Source organism: Poecilia reticulata, linkage group LG1, assembly GCF_000633615.1.
Source record: "Poecilia reticulata strain Guanapo linkage group LG1, Guppy_female_1.0+MT, whole genome shotgun sequence".
Taxonomy (NCBI): Eukaryota; Metazoa; Chordata; class Actinopteri; order Cyprinodontiformes; family Poeciliidae; genus Poecilia; species Poecilia reticulata.
The window spans coordinates 4,154,601-4,170,867 of NC_024331.1; the positions used below are offsets into that span (position 1 = coordinate 4,154,601).

At 40.2% G+C, this 16,267-nt stretch overlaps 1 protein-coding gene across 1 annotated transcript; it reads left to right on the forward strand.

Annotated features, from left to right (window-relative positions):
• Positions 1 to 462: 462 nt before the first annotated feature.
• Positions 463 to 15,725, forward strand: micall2b (mical-like 2b). The gene is made up of 16 exons (XM_008436569.2): positions 463 to 847; positions 2,747 to 2,795; positions 4,229 to 4,370; positions 4,453 to 4,640; positions 5,309 to 5,433; positions 6,212 to 6,892; positions 8,216 to 8,412; positions 10,666 to 10,729; positions 11,238 to 11,350; positions 11,456 to 11,520; positions 11,678 to 11,801; positions 11,895 to 11,994; positions 13,255 to 13,328; positions 13,409 to 13,523; positions 13,710 to 13,756; positions 14,308 to 15,725. Exons 1-16 carry the CDS (start codon positions 705 to 707, stop codon positions 14,382 to 14,384), a joined length of 2,304 nt encoding a protein of 767 aa, XP_008434791.1. The 5' UTR covers positions 463 to 704; the 3' UTR covers positions 14,385 to 15,725.
• The last annotated feature ends 542 nt before the right edge of the window (positions 15,726 to 16,267 follow it).

The window sequence follows — 16,267 nt, forward strand, 5'->3', positions numbered from 1 at the left end:
TTCAGACAACAAAGCAGCAGGGAGAAGGTGGAGGAGCTGAATTTTATTACAGATTATCTGTCTCATATTATTTTGTCACTAAATAGTGAAAGTATTAACAAACATGTAAAAAAACATGTTTTTATTTATTTATTTTTTAAAATATAAGTTACATACATCAACTTGTACACCTCTGTACACCTCTTCCCCCCAGGCCTCCCTCACCCCTTGGTGGCGCCACTGTCGGCCCCATGCAACCTTGCTCCGCCCCTGCTGTATTCCATGTACAAATACAAGGAGTTTTATTTGAAAAAAAAAAAAAAAAATCTGAATTATGCATTTAATCTTGTGTGGTTTCTGTGTTTTCAACTTCGGGACTGGCCCACTCAAAAAACACCTAAAGAAGCTCCGTGGGGCTCCGTGGGGCTCCACCCACACACGTCAGACCAGACCTTCCACAGGTGTCACAACCTGGTTATTTCCACTGTATCAGCTGAGGGAGAACAGGGTGATTCCCAAAACGACGCGCTTGTCTGAATCAACTTCTTATTAGATCCAGCGTGTCGGTGGAGCCGCGGAAAGTTCCCTGAAGTTCGCCGGGAAGAGAGAGAGGGAGACAGGGAGAGAGGCGGGGGAAGCGGAGGAGTGAGCGAGGAGGAGCTCCGGGACTTCCACCGCCGATCTGCGGGCTCCGTGCGGACTCTGTGCGGGCTCTGAGGTCTGGGATGTCGGCCGTGAAGGCTCTGCAGCAGTGGTGCCGGATCCAGTGTGAGGGCTACCGGGATGTGTCCATCACCAACATGACCACGTCCTTCAGGGACGGCTTGGCTTTCTGCGCCCTCATCCACAAACACAGACCAGACCTGATGTAAGTATAGCGGCTGTGAAAGCAGGAACCGCGGCGAGGTCTGCCGTGTGAGTCCGGAGCTTTAAAACGCAGGGGAGGATCTGTTTGCGCTTTGTTTTATTATCTTTTTACTGCTCAGGCTCTATCAGCGGTTTTATTTTCATTCAGTTTTATGATGGATTCAATAAGAAGGCATGTGCGAGAGAACAAACCTCATCCGCGTGGGTCTGTGGAGGAGAAGTTTGGAGAAAAAGTTGAGCCGTGGACTCCGTGGAGCTCATGGTTGAACGGGACTGATCTGGTGAAAGAGCCGATGAAAACTTCACTATCAGTATAACTTTGTGAGAGTAATAGTTAGATATTACAAATGTTAAATGTTTAACAAAAATGCACATCAGTAGAATATAAATGAAAAGCTGATTTCAGTAATTCGATTCAAACACTGGAATATGCCAAACTTAAATTCTTTACAGTGATATAAGTCTATTTTTATTCATTTTGATGATTTGGATTATTTCTAATTGTAATTGTCAGTCAATTTGAATACCACATGAAACCAAAACTAAATCACTGATGGGTAGTTGACAAGAAGCAAAGGCCAGGGTGCTGCATCTAAGCATATTATTGGAAAGTTGAGTGAAAGGAAGAAAGTATGGTGAAGGGAAACTCAGGATTCAGGGAGATCAAAATGGTGTAGACTGCAGTTGTGGCCACTACTTAAAGAGTCATTTGTGCAAAACAAGGACCAGTCAAGTAGAGTTCATGTACTGTACAGTACATAGTAATACTTTTCAATTACTGACAAATCTGTAGTAAAATGATGTTTTTTTTGTTGGTTTTCCTTGTCATGAAAACGTAGATCTTTAGATGCACAAGAACTCTTGATGCTGTTCAGAATAGAAATATTTGTGGATAAACTTGGTGTTGAACTTTGTCAGCAAAATGATCAGATTACATGTATATGTATGTTTTTTTTAAAACCTATGTGTAAGAATAAGTCATTTGTTCCCATTTTACTCAACTTTACAGTTCCATTGTCTGTTCTTATCAGTGCTTCATCTGTAAAAGTTGCTTTTTAGACCAAGTAAAAGCTTCTGTGAAATGTTCGAGAAGGGGTTGAGAAATGCAGGATCATTTCTCAACAGTTCCAGAAAGCAGGAAGAAGATTTATTTATAAATCTGCCTTAGTGGAAGCAAAATGTAACTTCTGTAGTGTCTCTCTCTCGCATTCTTTTCTCATGTTTATCTTTGGAGAAGAAGGGGGAAAAAAAAAGTCAGCTCTTGCTTCTGAAGACATTTTTCAAAACAAGCAGCTTTCATTAGGGCAGAAATATGTAAATATTGTCCTTGGTGATGCCAGAGTATCGCCGGGACATGAGTAAACTCGATATGAGCTCATTCTCTGATTAATTACTTAGCTATTACAAAGCCTTTACTTATCACATATTGAACCTTGGCCGGCTTCCACCTTCGTTTTTTCTTCCTTGACGTGTTTCTTTTACGGCAGCGTCGTATCAGACGGAGATAAAAACTGCTCTCAGTGTGTTCTCCATCCCAGCCTCCACCAGCCGCCAGACCGCAGAATTGCAGCACGTTTTAATTTTAGTCGTGTTTCTGGAGCTCTAAGCGGTGGTTAAATGCGCTGCTGGAGTTGCTCAACAACGGGGCCGTATGATTTCTGCAGACTGAGCCTTGTGTTGGTTTCAGTTTTGGATGCATGGGATCAGTGACAGAGCAGACATACATCTAGTCTGACTCACTCGTACTGTCATGTCATGGCGAAGAGAGGGAACTATGCATGACTAAAGAACACATGCCACTGCTCCAAAACTAATAAAGGTAGCTGGGGAAGTTTGAGCTCATGTTTCTTTCTTCTTCTCCTTTTTTAAAAAATGTTTTTTTTTTATTTCTCTGTTGCAGCAATTTTGATTCGCTGAAGAAGGAAGATGTCTACGACAACAACAAGCTGGTAAGATGTTATAAGGTTTTTTAGCTCTGGCTAACAAGTTTTTATCATAAATATTCTGTCTTGTTTTTCATTACATTTGGGTGAGTCCCAGCAAGTGCTGTTGCAGCACAATAATGGTTTTGTTTTGGAAGTCCAAGCTGAGAACAATTGTGGGAAGAAATGATCTACTGCGTGTCATAAAGGATGGCCCAATGTTTCGTACACAAAGGGAGATAATAAAGGAAGCACTGTAGCTCTCAGACTGTTTCAACAGCTCTTATCCAGGCTGCCTGTTTGATACTTTTCCTGTCATTTCACTCACTTAGGAACATACTTAGCAAAAACGACTGTCAGAAAATTCCTAGAAGAATTATTTGGGTTTCTAAATAGGGAGTCTGGCTCAGTATCGGAGGATGGATGTGTGGCACAGATTCTCCTGTTCAAAGATATTTTTACTCTTTGTTTTGGACCAACAGTCTGTTAGGTTTTTTTTTTAGTCACTTATCATTGTGTTTTGTTTTTCTTTGTGTTCCTATTGAAACATTGTTGCCTGATTTAACTTCTCCAGTTGATTTAATTTTAGCTGACTCACTGCTAATCCTGGTGTTCTGTCGCATCGCTAACAATTTCTTAAAGGGGCAGCATTACGTAAACCTTTTTGAGCTTTACGTTATTGTGATACGTTGTTTTAGCCATATAGTCCAGTCCAAATCTGGACGATGTCTGGACGACAAATGGATGATGAAACAAAGGTGTGTGTTTTGTTGAGTGACTCTGCCCACATTAAAATGTACAGTTTTGTCAATCTGATTCCAGCTGCATTTATTTGTTTAATTATGAATGAGGGGAAAAAAACGGGAAATGTAGAAAGGCATGCATTATGAGAAACGTCTGCTATACTCGGAGTGAAGCGGAGTCATTGCAAGGTTTTTCCAGAAACTCGGTAACCAGTTTGGTGAAAGACTGACTCCACTGAGCATTTTTAGAAAGTGGCAGGGCAAGTAAACGACAAAGTGAGTTTTGAAAGGCTCTGCTAATGATCTGATTTCTGATTAAGTCATGTATCTGGTGGTCACTGGCAGGCCTCGGCTCGTTTTGTTTCCATTGAACTGCTGAGTGAGAGTCAACGCTGGAGTTGCCAAACTGCTCCCCGCCGCCTTTCGTTCTGCATGAGCTGTGAAAAAACAGGCTCTGAGATGTTTTCAATACCAGGCGTGCAAGAACAAATTTCTGAAGATGAGAAAGCATGATCACTTTTCTACTGATATTTAAACTTATAATAATATTTTTTGCCGCACCGAGGCCTAAGAAAGCCAAAAACTCTTACACAAAGCCAGATAGCCACCTCTTTATTACTTTATCAGTTGTCTGGTTTTGTTTAGCAACAAAAAATGACATCGTTTTTGATGTTTTGTTGATTAAACATCTTTTTTTTTCCTCTTTTCCATTTCCAGGCCTTTAAAGTTGCAGAAGAACAACTGGGCATTCCGGCTCTGCTGGATGCGGAAGACATGGTGGCTCTCAGGGTTCCTGACCGCCTCAGTATCTTGACGTATGTCTCTCAGTACTACAACTACTTCCATGGACGCTCCCCTAGTGAGTTCTAACCCTGCTTCATTACCTCAATCTACGTTTTTGTCCGGCTTTTCTCATGTAATTCGTTTACTTCTGCGTTCAGTTGGCGGCATGGCGGGTATAAAGCGTCCGGCGGAGGGCACCAACGACGAACCTTCAGGGAAGAAGAACCAGGCGGTGACTGCCATGGTGTTTCCAGGCTCTAAACCCAGCAGGGAGAACAGTCCTCCCCGCTCTGCCAATGTTACGAAGCCGTCTCCGTCGCCTAAACAGATCAGAAATTCAACGCAGGTAAAGACACTTTCAGGCTGCATTTGGAACTCGCAGGCTGGATGATTTTTTTTTTCGCTTATTTTGAGAAGTATTCACTCACAAAATGCGAAATTGTATGTGAAATCTATTGTAACAATGACATAAACGACTGCAGATGAAAGATTCTTCATGTTGCCGTTGTCATCAGAAGGCCTGTCACAATAACCAATTTTGCCAGACGATAGACTGTCCCAGTCGTTATCGCGATTAATGATTATATTGTTGACCATTTTCATGTAATATGGAGGTAATAATGGCATGATAACAATGCATTTTCAGAGATCAATGAACTTTAGATTCTGATGAACATTTAAACTGGAAGACATTTTGAAATATTCAATATAAACAAAACAACAGAAACAACAACTAAAAAATAAGTTGTAACGCCACTGTAAACAAATTTGACTTTAACAAATGGCTAGTACCAGAATGAAGACTTTTAACATCCAGTTTTTATTAGAAAGAGAGAAACAATAAATCATGCAGATGGAAATGATTGAGCTTGTTTTATCATGCAATTTATTTATTTATTGCGACAAGCCTAATCGTCATCTAGAACAAAAATGAATTTCCCCCAAAAAAGTAGATGTCCTCATTGCTGTCTTCAAAGAAGTTCCTCAGTAACTATTGTCTTCTTTGTCTTTCAGGAGCGTCATGTTGAGAAATCTCAAGCAGGAACTTTAAGCAACAAATGTGTGTTGTGTAACAAACACGTTCACCTGGTGCAGCGACAGCTAGTGGAGGGAAAGCTCTATCACAGGAACTGTGCGAGGTAAGGACACCAATGGGAGAATGGATTCCTGCAATAAATAATATAATAATATAAAGCTTGATGAAATGGAAGAAATAATTTGGAAGTCTGGAAATGAGGTTGAATTGCTGTGCATTTTAAGTGTAGATTAGGAAAATTCTTCAACATATTTAATTATCTGCAGTGCCAGATGTATTTGATTGGACTCAGAAGACACATTGAAGTTGAAGTTCCTCATTTCGGTTTCAAAACCTCTGGGATTTTCTCATATTTGTTTTTAGCAAAGAACGATGCTACAAACTTATTTTAATTCAACTTTAATGTCTTCATTGAATTTAAGTCCAGTCTTTGACTAGGCCAGTTGAAAACCTTCATTTATTTTTATTTTTATTTTGTGCCATTCAGAGGTGGAGCTGTCTGGATCATTGTCCAGACTGCAAACCTCAAGTATGTTTGAACTATTCTCTTTTGAAATGCTGTGTTAGTTTGACTTCAGAAATAACTGGCTTGGTGTTTGGGAACATTTTTATCCAGTCGTTTAAAACTTCAACAGAGTCCATGTCTGGAGGAAATAATTGCTTCACAATAGCCGAAGGTCCAGGCGCTCTGCACCTATCTGTACAAAGCAAAGTGTAGAGGGTTGTTTTTTTTAACCACGCTAATTTGCATTTTTTGATGTTAAAATTTGATGCTCTGAAGCATTTATTTGTGACCACAAAAGTAAAAACAGAAGAATTTTGCACGACCAGTTAAAAAAAATATCATCTATTAAAACCACGTTTTCTTTCCTGCATTTCAGGTCTCTTTCGACGAACACGAGCTCCCTGTTTCGCGATCTTCCCACAAACACCCACATTTCCAAATTCAGTCCCCAACCCGAACCCGTTAAACCCGCCACAGTGGCTCCTGCTAAAACACCGTCCAGACTTGGGCCGACGTGGGCGACGGAGAAGCCCGGCTCTCCTCCGAACGGCTCCAGCTCGTTTTCTGCTTCACCTGTCTCAGCTCCTGCTTCTGTTGTTAAGGAAACCCCGAAGGTACCCGTGTCCAAACCGTCTACCTTTACGACAGGCGTCAGCACCAACCCCACGGCCGCTCCCCGGACCTCCGTCACCGCGGCCAAAACGTTTGAGTCAAAGATGAAGTTTTTACAATCGGATGACAGTGCCAACCACGAGGAGAAAAAGACGTCAGTCTTTCGTACAACTGTGAATAAAGGCCAGACCACAAACGGCAAGGGGCAGGATGTGTTGCCGGGTCAGACTGTAACCATGGTTGTCAATGTTAAAGATGTGGACAAAGGGGGTGCAGCTAAAACAACTGCCGCGGGTAGCAAGGCGAGTACAAATGCTAAAGAGTACGACGATAAGACGAGAGCAACAGCAGCAGCTTTCATCTCCAAGAAACTTCCTGAGGAGAACAACAACAACAACAGCAGCAAGCCATCGTGGACAAACGTAGCGCTCCGAAAAACTGACAAGTAAGCCTGATCAGAACGGAAGAATTATCCTTAACGCTACAGTATGTAACTTTGTCTAAAACATGTCTTTTACATATTTGTTAAAACTAGCAAAGTTTGCATTAGCAGTAAAATTGCGCAATTGAAATTAGGAAAATAAATCCACCCTATGGAAACAAGACAATTTTGGAAAAAAAAAACTCACGATTTTCAATAAAAAGTTTTTGGACTACGATGAGGTGAATTTTCAGCCGTATAAAAAACATTTTTCTCATTACAAGTCACATGATCAACAGCCAGATGTCACTACTGGCGAAAACCACAAAGAAGAAGACAGGAAGTAGAAACTGGATGATGGTTTGTTTTTGCTCTCACAGCATCACACAGTTTATAGAAAGGTTGTGTGTCATTCCAACCTGTTGAAGCCATAACTCCTCTGTAAAATGGCTGTCTACAATTTCCCAAAACTTTGCATATGTAAACGCTCCCAAGTTTAAAGAGCTTGTTGCTTCAACGATTGAATAAGACGCCGACATCTCCTCTGATTGGCTGAATTATGAATACATCTGATGTATTCATAATTCTCGTGTAACTGTCTACATCCGTCGCTGACATGATTTAGTGTGAATAAGCTTATTCATGTTTGATTTTAATAGTATTTCTTATTTTAATGGAAACACCTCAATTGCAAAATTGTGTTTTTTTTTTACATTAGCAGAAAATAGACAAAGGTTTGCACACATTTGTAATGGAAACAGCTCCTGTCAGTATAACATGAGACGAACTGTGAAAAGTTTGCCTTCTGCTCAAGGTACTATTGCCATCTGAAGAAATGCACAGCTCCCAGTCACAAACAACCAAACAGAGCTTGGAGGAGGGTGTTGGTGCTGTCAATCATGATCGTGTACCTGCTGCTCAATGTTCTAACGGAACTGTAACTCACCGTTAAAGGAAAACCGTTTATCCACGTCATCGGTGGCCATGCTACCTAGCTTTAGCATTCATGGCAGGCTCCGTTGTGGTGAACCAGCTTTAACGTAGCAAAGAGAGGAGGAAGTTGTAAGCGGCTTGTAGGCAAGGTTGATCGACAGCACTAAGACCCTCCTCCTGCTTCTGATTGGCTGTTTCTGACAGAGTGGTGTATTTCTTCAGATGGCAGAGGAGCTCTCGTTCTTTTTTTCACAGATTATCTGTCTTATACTTTACTGTCACAATTTAGTGACAATTTTAACAAATATGTAAAACAAACTTTTTTTAAAAAAAGTTGCAAACTTTAACTCTTTGCCATGTCTGACTTCTTGTGATAAAGAGTGAATTTGAGTGAGTTTAATTTGTTGTGTTCAGACCTCTGGAGGAGACGCCAAAGAAGACTGAAACGGGGGGTGTCCGGGGGAAGGTGAAGCTGAAAGCAGACCTGTCTCTCCTGGCGGATCTGCAGACTCCAGAGCCTGACAAGTCTTCAGCCGGTCGGTGCGGAGGAGCAGACAAGACTCCAGACAGGGGAGGCCTGAAACCTCCCCAAACCTCCCACAACACATCAGGTCAAACACACTCTTTCAAGGAGTTATTATCTCATCTGACATGGCAGTCTGAAGGTTTTATTCAGGTGTGGAATGTATCTTATTCATTTAATATCACAATGTAAATAATTAAATCTTTGAGAGGGGATTTTTTTGTGACAGAAATATAAAGGGAGTAAAGTGACACTTAGACTCAGCAATGTCTCTAGTTGAAGAGTTTTCTGCAGCATTACTTTCTACGACGGAGTATTAGGGCCAGGATAAGAAAATAAAAATAAATGAAATTATAAAATTAAGTCAAAAAATTGTGAGAATAAAGTCCTAGTATTATAGTACTGTTGCTGAACTTGAAATAAGATGAAACAAATTTACAAGTATGTTTTCAGCATGATACAGGAGCTTCCATCCATCCATCCATTTTCTTTACACCCTTGTCCCTTACTGGGGTCAGGAGAGAGGCGGGATATACCCTGGACAGGTCGCCAGTCTGTTGCAGGATACAGGAGCTTGTTTGTAGTAAATAATTCTTATTATTGATGAAAAAGTCCTTGTTCCACTGGCAGATTATTTCACTTATGGGGAGACATTTTTCCAGTGTTATAAGTGAAATAATCCTTCAGTGGAACTAGTACTTTTTCATCAATATTAAGGAATTATTGACTTAATACAGGGTCCTATATCTTGCTGAAAAGTTACTTGTAAGTTAGTTTTGTCTTTTTTTCAAAAGAAGTTAGTTTTAAAACCAACTTACAATTTTCAAAGTTTGACCAAGAATACTTGATCTGATTTTGTGTTCCTGCACTGTAGACACAGTGAACATTTTTATTTTTTTAATAAGGCAAGCAAAAAAAAAAAAGGAAAACTTAACCGGCTGAAGTGTCTCCAATTAGTTGCCTACAGGGCCATCTGCTGGTTACATTTGGATAAGGCACCATATTTCATGCCCTACCTCTCAGCCACTAACCAGTGTACATGCATGTCATTGAAACAAAAATCAATTAATTTAGAAAAGAATAAATATAATGCATAAGTAAATCCATTGCACTGACCTAAGGCAAGATGAGAATCCAAATAATAACCAATAAAATGATTAACTTGTCAGGGGGACGTTGGTTGGTCATGTGTGAAATCATCCACTTAGTACTTTTTTCCCCCTCTAGGCTACATGATTTTAAGCCCATGAAGTGGCTGCATCATTAACCTGGCTGTGAGTAAAACGAAGCTTCAGACGCTTCATTGGTCCATTAAAAAATAAATAAATAAAATTTGTTGAGTTCTGGATTTATTCCAGAAGGTTTAACGTCCTTTATCTCAGAGCAGCTTTAAATGCCTGCTTGTGACGGCTGTTCTGTCAGAACAGACGGCTACATCAACGTTTCAAATGTCTGGAGTTTTATTTTGAAGAACCTTTATCCCTCTGGTAACTAAATCAGCCTTACACCACACAATGTGTGATAGTTACAACACTGCTCTTGATTCTGGAATTATTTGGACTCCAAATTTACTTCTTTTGATTGCTGGCACCAAGTTTAATTACTTGTTTCCTGACTATTACCCAGAATGCATTTTTTTCCCCTTTTCTTCAAGATCGCATTAGTGTCAAAATATTTGTTTTAAATTCAAAAATGTATTACTGACAGAATAAGTGATTCTTTATTTATTTTGGTTTTTTGTTATACATTTTACATAAATTCCAAATATTCTGTGTATGTACAGGCCCTAAACATTTTTAAATGATATTATGGACTTGAAACCTTCATATACTGGCAAATGACATGTTTACACTGCAAAAATACAAAATATTATCAAGTATTTTTGGTGTAGTTTCTAGTAAAAATATGTTGGGGTTCACCCAACCCTTAGACAAAACTGAATAATAAGTAACTTTTCGGTGAAATATAAGAGCTTGTTTTAAGTCAGTGATTCCTTAATAATCTGGCAATGGAAAAGTACCAGTTCCACTGGCAGATTGTTTATTAGTATAAGATGGGAAAAAAAATTTTATTATAAGGGAAATAATCTGCCAGTGGAACTGGTACTGATATTTGGGAATTACTGACTTAAAATAAGCTCCTATATTTTGCTTGTAAGTCAATTTTGTCTTATTTCAAGTATTCAAAGATATTTGTACCAGAAACTAGACCAGAATTACTTGGTAAATTTTTTATTTTTTTTTGCAGTTTAGTGAAGGAAGATGACCAGAGGAGTTAAAATAAAACACATATTTGATGTTTTTTGTTTGTTTGTTTTTATACTTTTTTTTTTTTTTTGCAGCATCAGAAAAGGAGTCTCCTGGAGCCTGGAGGTCAAAGCTGAAGCCTATCTCCAAAGAAGCAAAGTAAGCCATTCTATTAACTAACATTTAAATTATTATTTTTTAATTGGCTTGTTTTTATCTTTTTGTTAACATCTGTCCACTAGTGACTCCCTTCCTTTCTGTTCGAACAGCAGGGAGTGCTTGTACATAGGTGTCCTCTCAGCATACTGACATGGAGCCTTAATTGTTGGAGATCTTTCTTCCCTCCTCATGTCTTGTCCGTCCCTCCTGTCCCTCCATCCGTCCTCCTGCAGGACGCCTGAACCCGCTGCTCGGCCAAATGGCCCAGCCGTCATTTGTGGTCGCCGCGCTCCGTCTCTCCCCTTCCGCCCCAAATGGCGTCAGGACGGAGCGGAGTTCTCCGCGGTGCAGCATATGCTCCTTCCAAAGAATTCTCTCTCCTTTTCCTTCACCTTTCATAAATCAAAACTCAGAAATCCTGTGGCAGAATCGGGGTGGATTGAAGGAGATGAAATGAGGTTGATTAAATGCTCGGTTTCTTTGCCTAATTTTAATCTTGTCTGTTCAGACCAGCAGGTCTTCCTCAGTCTTCGCCTAAACCGTACAGCAATGGAGCGACGAGGACTTCAGAGCCCTCTGCTGGGCCTCCGGCGGTCAGCGCCATCATTTCTGTGTCAAAGGGTAACGGCGACATCAGCTGCACTGGGATTTCAGTTTTTTTCGTTTGTTAAAGAAGTTGAGAATAATCAATGTTGCATTCACATTTTGAATTTGATCTCTAATCAGAATCTCAGAACGGGCCGAAAGAGCAAATTCCCAACGCCGCCAAGTCCGAGTCAAAGAATGCTAAGGTATGAGGCTTAAGAATTAGGCCTGTCACAGTAATTAGTAAATCACTTCATCGCATGACAAATTAAAACAAACTCAATCATATCCATTTGCATGATTTATTGTTTTTCTCCTTTCTCTCTTTCTATCAAAAACGCTCACGTATGCGAACATCTGCAGACGAAGCCTGGCTACATCCCCAAAGAGGACATGATCCGGGAGCTGAAGGAGATTGAAGAAAACCTAAACGAACTGGAGAGGAGAGGAGTGGAGCTGGAGTTGAGGCTGCGCAAGAGTGAGGAAGGTGAGCCAGCGACTCCCAGAATGCTCGTCTGGAAGGGAAATGTAAGGGGAGGGAGTGCGCCTCTGATCGGACGTGTGTCTGTTGTGCCGACAGAGGGCAGCGACGACGACGAAGACGAGCTCATGGTCGAGTGGTTCACCTTGATCAGAAACAAGCAGGTAGCCATGCGTCGTGAGTCAGAGCTCGTGTATATGTGAGTACACTCACACAGACACGTGTGCATGCACACACACACGCACACGGGTTAGGAAAAAGGGGTTTTCAGTAATTAGCGGAACAGACTTGTGGCCAGAAGGTCGACAGTTTGAGGTCCCAGTGTCCTCCCTCCACTATCCCACAGCGAGGAACAAGGCAGCTGAAGCCCCCCACTGGCCACGCTGAACAAACAGTAGCTGGAATCAGGATGTCGTTCAGAAAAACAAATTTACGACCTTGGACGTACTGGGTGTCATCGAAAACTCTATAAACTAAAAAGTACTTTGTTGTAATCTCTTAAAAAACAAAAAACACATCAAACAATTGTTGATAGCAGATCCAAAATCCACATTTAACACAGTCTGTTGTATCGTAGCTTTGAAAGGATCATAGTAGAGGAATATATTTTTACCAGGGTGTCGACACATCCTTAAAGGGGCAGTACGTAACTTACAGAAACATGTTTCTTCCATATTAAAACTGTTGCCATGTCATCACAGTGTAAGAGATAATCTGTGGAAAAAAAGAATAAACTCCTCCACCACTTCAGTCTGCAAAACTGTACCACAAACCTGGTCAAAACAAGGGGGAGGGTCTTAGCGCTGTCAACCAACCTCAGTATACAAATGGCGGAGAAACAACCTACTGTTCCAGGAAAACCGTTTATCCACCGACATCGGTGGTCGTGCTAACTAGCATTTGTAGCAGTCTGTGTAGATAGTGCAGCAGAGAGGGAGTGACCAGGTGCAGATTCATCACAGACCCCAGAAATTTAACCTGTTGCAAAGTTTGATAGCAGGAACATTTTTCAACTTGCCTATAGGGGCAATTTGGAGGTGTGTGCGGTTCTCCCCAGGTCATGGTGCATGGTGGAAATTTTTTTTTCTTTGATAAAGAGTGTTAATTACATGCTACATTAAGCATTATTATGCTTGGTTAGATGGTTTTTGTTGTGGACAGATGATAAACCATCCACATTTGGCTAATTTATGACATCATGATGCATTTTCACTGTCGTGCAGGGAGGCTAACTGTTTGAATCCAAGATAACCCAGTAAATGTTGCCATACCGACTTAATATAAAAATGAAGTAGGTAAGGCAGAACTTATCTACAACAAACTAACTAAATTAAGGTTGTTTAAATTACAGCAGTTCATAATAGCTTCTGATTCAAGGCAGATCAAGCTAGAAATTCTTTGCAATTTGTTTTAAATGAGCTTGTTTATTTTTGTTTGTTTCCTTTTCTTGTGTCTGCAGAGGACGAACTCAGGATCTGGAAGAAGAGCAGCCCAGTGTGGAGCAGGAGCTCAGGAGGCTGATGGATAAACCAGGTGAGTTCTGTAGAGGAGCAATCTCAGCGAAAAAAAACCCAGAGTTCTGCGGCGCGACTGAAATACTGTTGTGTTTCCAGAACATTTAAAAACGTTCCGGGACAGACAGAGGGAAAAGCAGCTCATGGACAAACTCATAGAGATCGTCAACGATAGAAACGCCATCATAGAAGGTCTGGATGAGGACAGGCTCAGGTATGTGCTCCTTTTATCTTTTTCTTTTTTAAAGCTACGGTATGGATCTGATGTAAACCACAGAGCTCTGAATATGATAATCATGTAGAATCCTCATATTTCTCCTTACACTACACAAACGGAGTGTTTCCACACACACTCATTCTAAACTTGTTTGCTCTTTGTGCTTGTTTTTTTTTTCTACAGGGAGGAAGAGGAGGATGAGGAGCTAAACAAGATGATGATGAATTTCAGTGAGTGTCTCCACCACCCCCTCTCTCCATTATGCTCATTATTAATCGAAACCTCGTTGTCGCTGTGATTTTAGTTGGCGTCAGAGTGAACAGATTTCAGGTTTAGCTGAAGTGGATAGAACTTGGGGAAAAGTTTGTCTTCGTGAACTTACGGTGCATTTTTAACTAGTGTTGCCTGGTGATGTTTTCAGCTAATTTGATTTAATGTCTGCTAATGGAAAATGGAATCAAACGTTAGAAAAGAAAAAAGAAAAAAAAAAAAGCTTTTCCCGCATCTTTGTTAGACAAAATGGTTAATGCGGCCGGTTAATTTGACCCTTTTGAAAACACTGTTGGTCATTTGCAATTCATGATCGGGAACCCGGAGCGGAATGTTGTGAAGATTTATTGAAACTCGGTGAAAGGTCGGCAACTAAACGTGGAACGTGGGCTAAAGATTAGCCATTTTGCTTTAATGTATTCATAAAGTTCATGACAAACTTTCAGTAGTTTTTTTTTCTTTACTCTGTTTAAAGGCCTGTTTTGATTTTGTTTTTCTCTTTCCCTCCCAGATATAAAGAAGGACAAAATCAAGAGAAAGTCTCAGAAATTCAGACTGTTCAGCTGGGGAAGCAAGAAGGACGCATGAAACCGACACCACCTTGTTTTCACAAGCTGCTTTCTCTGATCACTGTCAATTCCTGGGGTGACATCGATACTGTGTGTGTGTGTGTGTGTGTGTGTGTGTGTGTGTGTGTGTGTGTGCGTAGAAAAGAGAGAAAGACCCACCGTTGTCAGTGATGAGATTTACTTCAGTACTCCAGTTGTTTAGTTTTAATCTTGTTCTTGTCTTCTCCTGTTCACTTTATGCCCCAACATTCTCAGCTAGCAGATGTTAGCTAACATCTAACAAGTATTTCCTTACTTGCATAATGTATTCAATACTGTATGTATTCTCTAATGCATAATGGGTGGGTAAAAAACAAAAAAACCAAACCAAGATTTAATTCTGAGTTATTTTGCTCAGACTCTACAAAAAGATTGTCATTAGAAGAAATTATGACCAGGAATTTCTGTGCTTTATCTTTAGGAACGCCACAGTTACTGGCACCCTGGTGAAAATGTTTACGAACAACTTATGCTAGCATGTTCACATCAAGACACACCTTGTTGCAGTTCCCTTAGCACTAGCGCTGGAGATTGAGCATGAATTTTGAGATTTCTCATTTACCTAATGTGCGAGTTTTGGTCAGCTGCTGTTTTCATTTGGCTGTTTCCTGCCTTTCCTAAATCGCGTTTTCACTTATATTTCCCATTTTTAACAATGGCAAATAGAAATTGGGGGTCATATTTACAGTCCACTTAACGTATGCTGGACAATCTGATCAATTTAACCAATGGTACTATTATTAAAAGAGTGCTTCAGTTAAATTTGTGTTTTTAAACAGGTAAAAGTGCTAAATATTATGGCAAATCCTAATGTTTGATTTGGCATGGTTTGAATAAATGTTCTCAAATGAGTTGTTTTAGTTTTAAGGTGGATTTTTTTAAAATCTTGTGTGCCAGTAGTTCTGTGTATCTTTCGGTTTCAGGATAAAGACAACTTTTTTTTTCTTCCACCGGTTCAATTAAATCTTAATCAAGTTCAGATTTTTTTTTTTTGTCATAAGTTTATTCCTGCACAGGGGTCATCAGCAGATAACTAATTTGCCGTAATTACACAGATTTGTTTCATCTTAAAACTATTCCAATCCCCAGAACAACCTATAGTGTTTCATGCCTTTTCTGAGGATTTAGCCTTTTGTCACGTTTCAGTTTGGTTGTTGTTGCTGTTGTACAAGTGCAAAGTAGATGACAGGATGTGCAGTGCTGTCTGCTGAATGGAAATGTTTAGTTTTGCTGGATAGTGCTTGAATGAAGTTTGATTTGTGGCAGAAGACTGCATGTGCTTTAGTTCAGCTAGCTGTTAGCTCTGAAACAGCTAGCAGATGTTAGCCAACTTCCTGTTAGATGTTAGCTACCAGCATGCAGATAGCTGATAACAGCCGACATCTGCCGTTAGTGCCCACAGAGGCACTAGCTAACATCTGCTGTTAGCTATTAGCAGCTGGTAGCTAACACGCAACACACATCTGCTATTAGCAGATGTTACGTGTTACCTAACAGCTAACATCTGCTGCTAGCTAACATCTAACAGCGTGTTAGATCTGCTTCTAGCAGATGTTAGCCTTCAAAGGGAAGGCACTAAGAGAGCTAGCTCCTGCGTTTTAAGTTATTGACTTTTCGTAGTTTCTACTTTGTTGAACTTATAATGGTATGTAAAGGCTGGTCATGTGGAAAATCATCCGGTTTGTTGTTAAATTCCTCTATAAATGAAATATTTATAATCTTTTTGGAATGATAGCCATCCAAATAACAGTATAATCTAAAAATTTTCTTGCCATGTAAAAAGAAAATGAATAAAAATTCAGTCTGTCTGCTACGTTATTGCTGCTGCATTAAGAAAATGACTGGTTTGTCTCATGTGACCTT

Coding starts and splice junctions, on each gene's coding strand:
- micall2b (XM_008436569.2), top strand. CDS start 705: ATGTCGGCCGTGAAGGCTCTGCAGCAGTGGTGCCGGATCCAGTGTGAG. Junction 8,413..10,665: donor AACCTCCCACAACACATCAG/GTCAAACACACT, acceptor TTTTTTTTGCAG/CATCAGAAAAGGAGTCTCCT. Junction 13,329..13,408: donor GAGGCTGATGGATAAACCAG/GTGAGTTCTGTA, acceptor TTGTGTTTCCAG/AACATTTAAAAACGTTCCGG.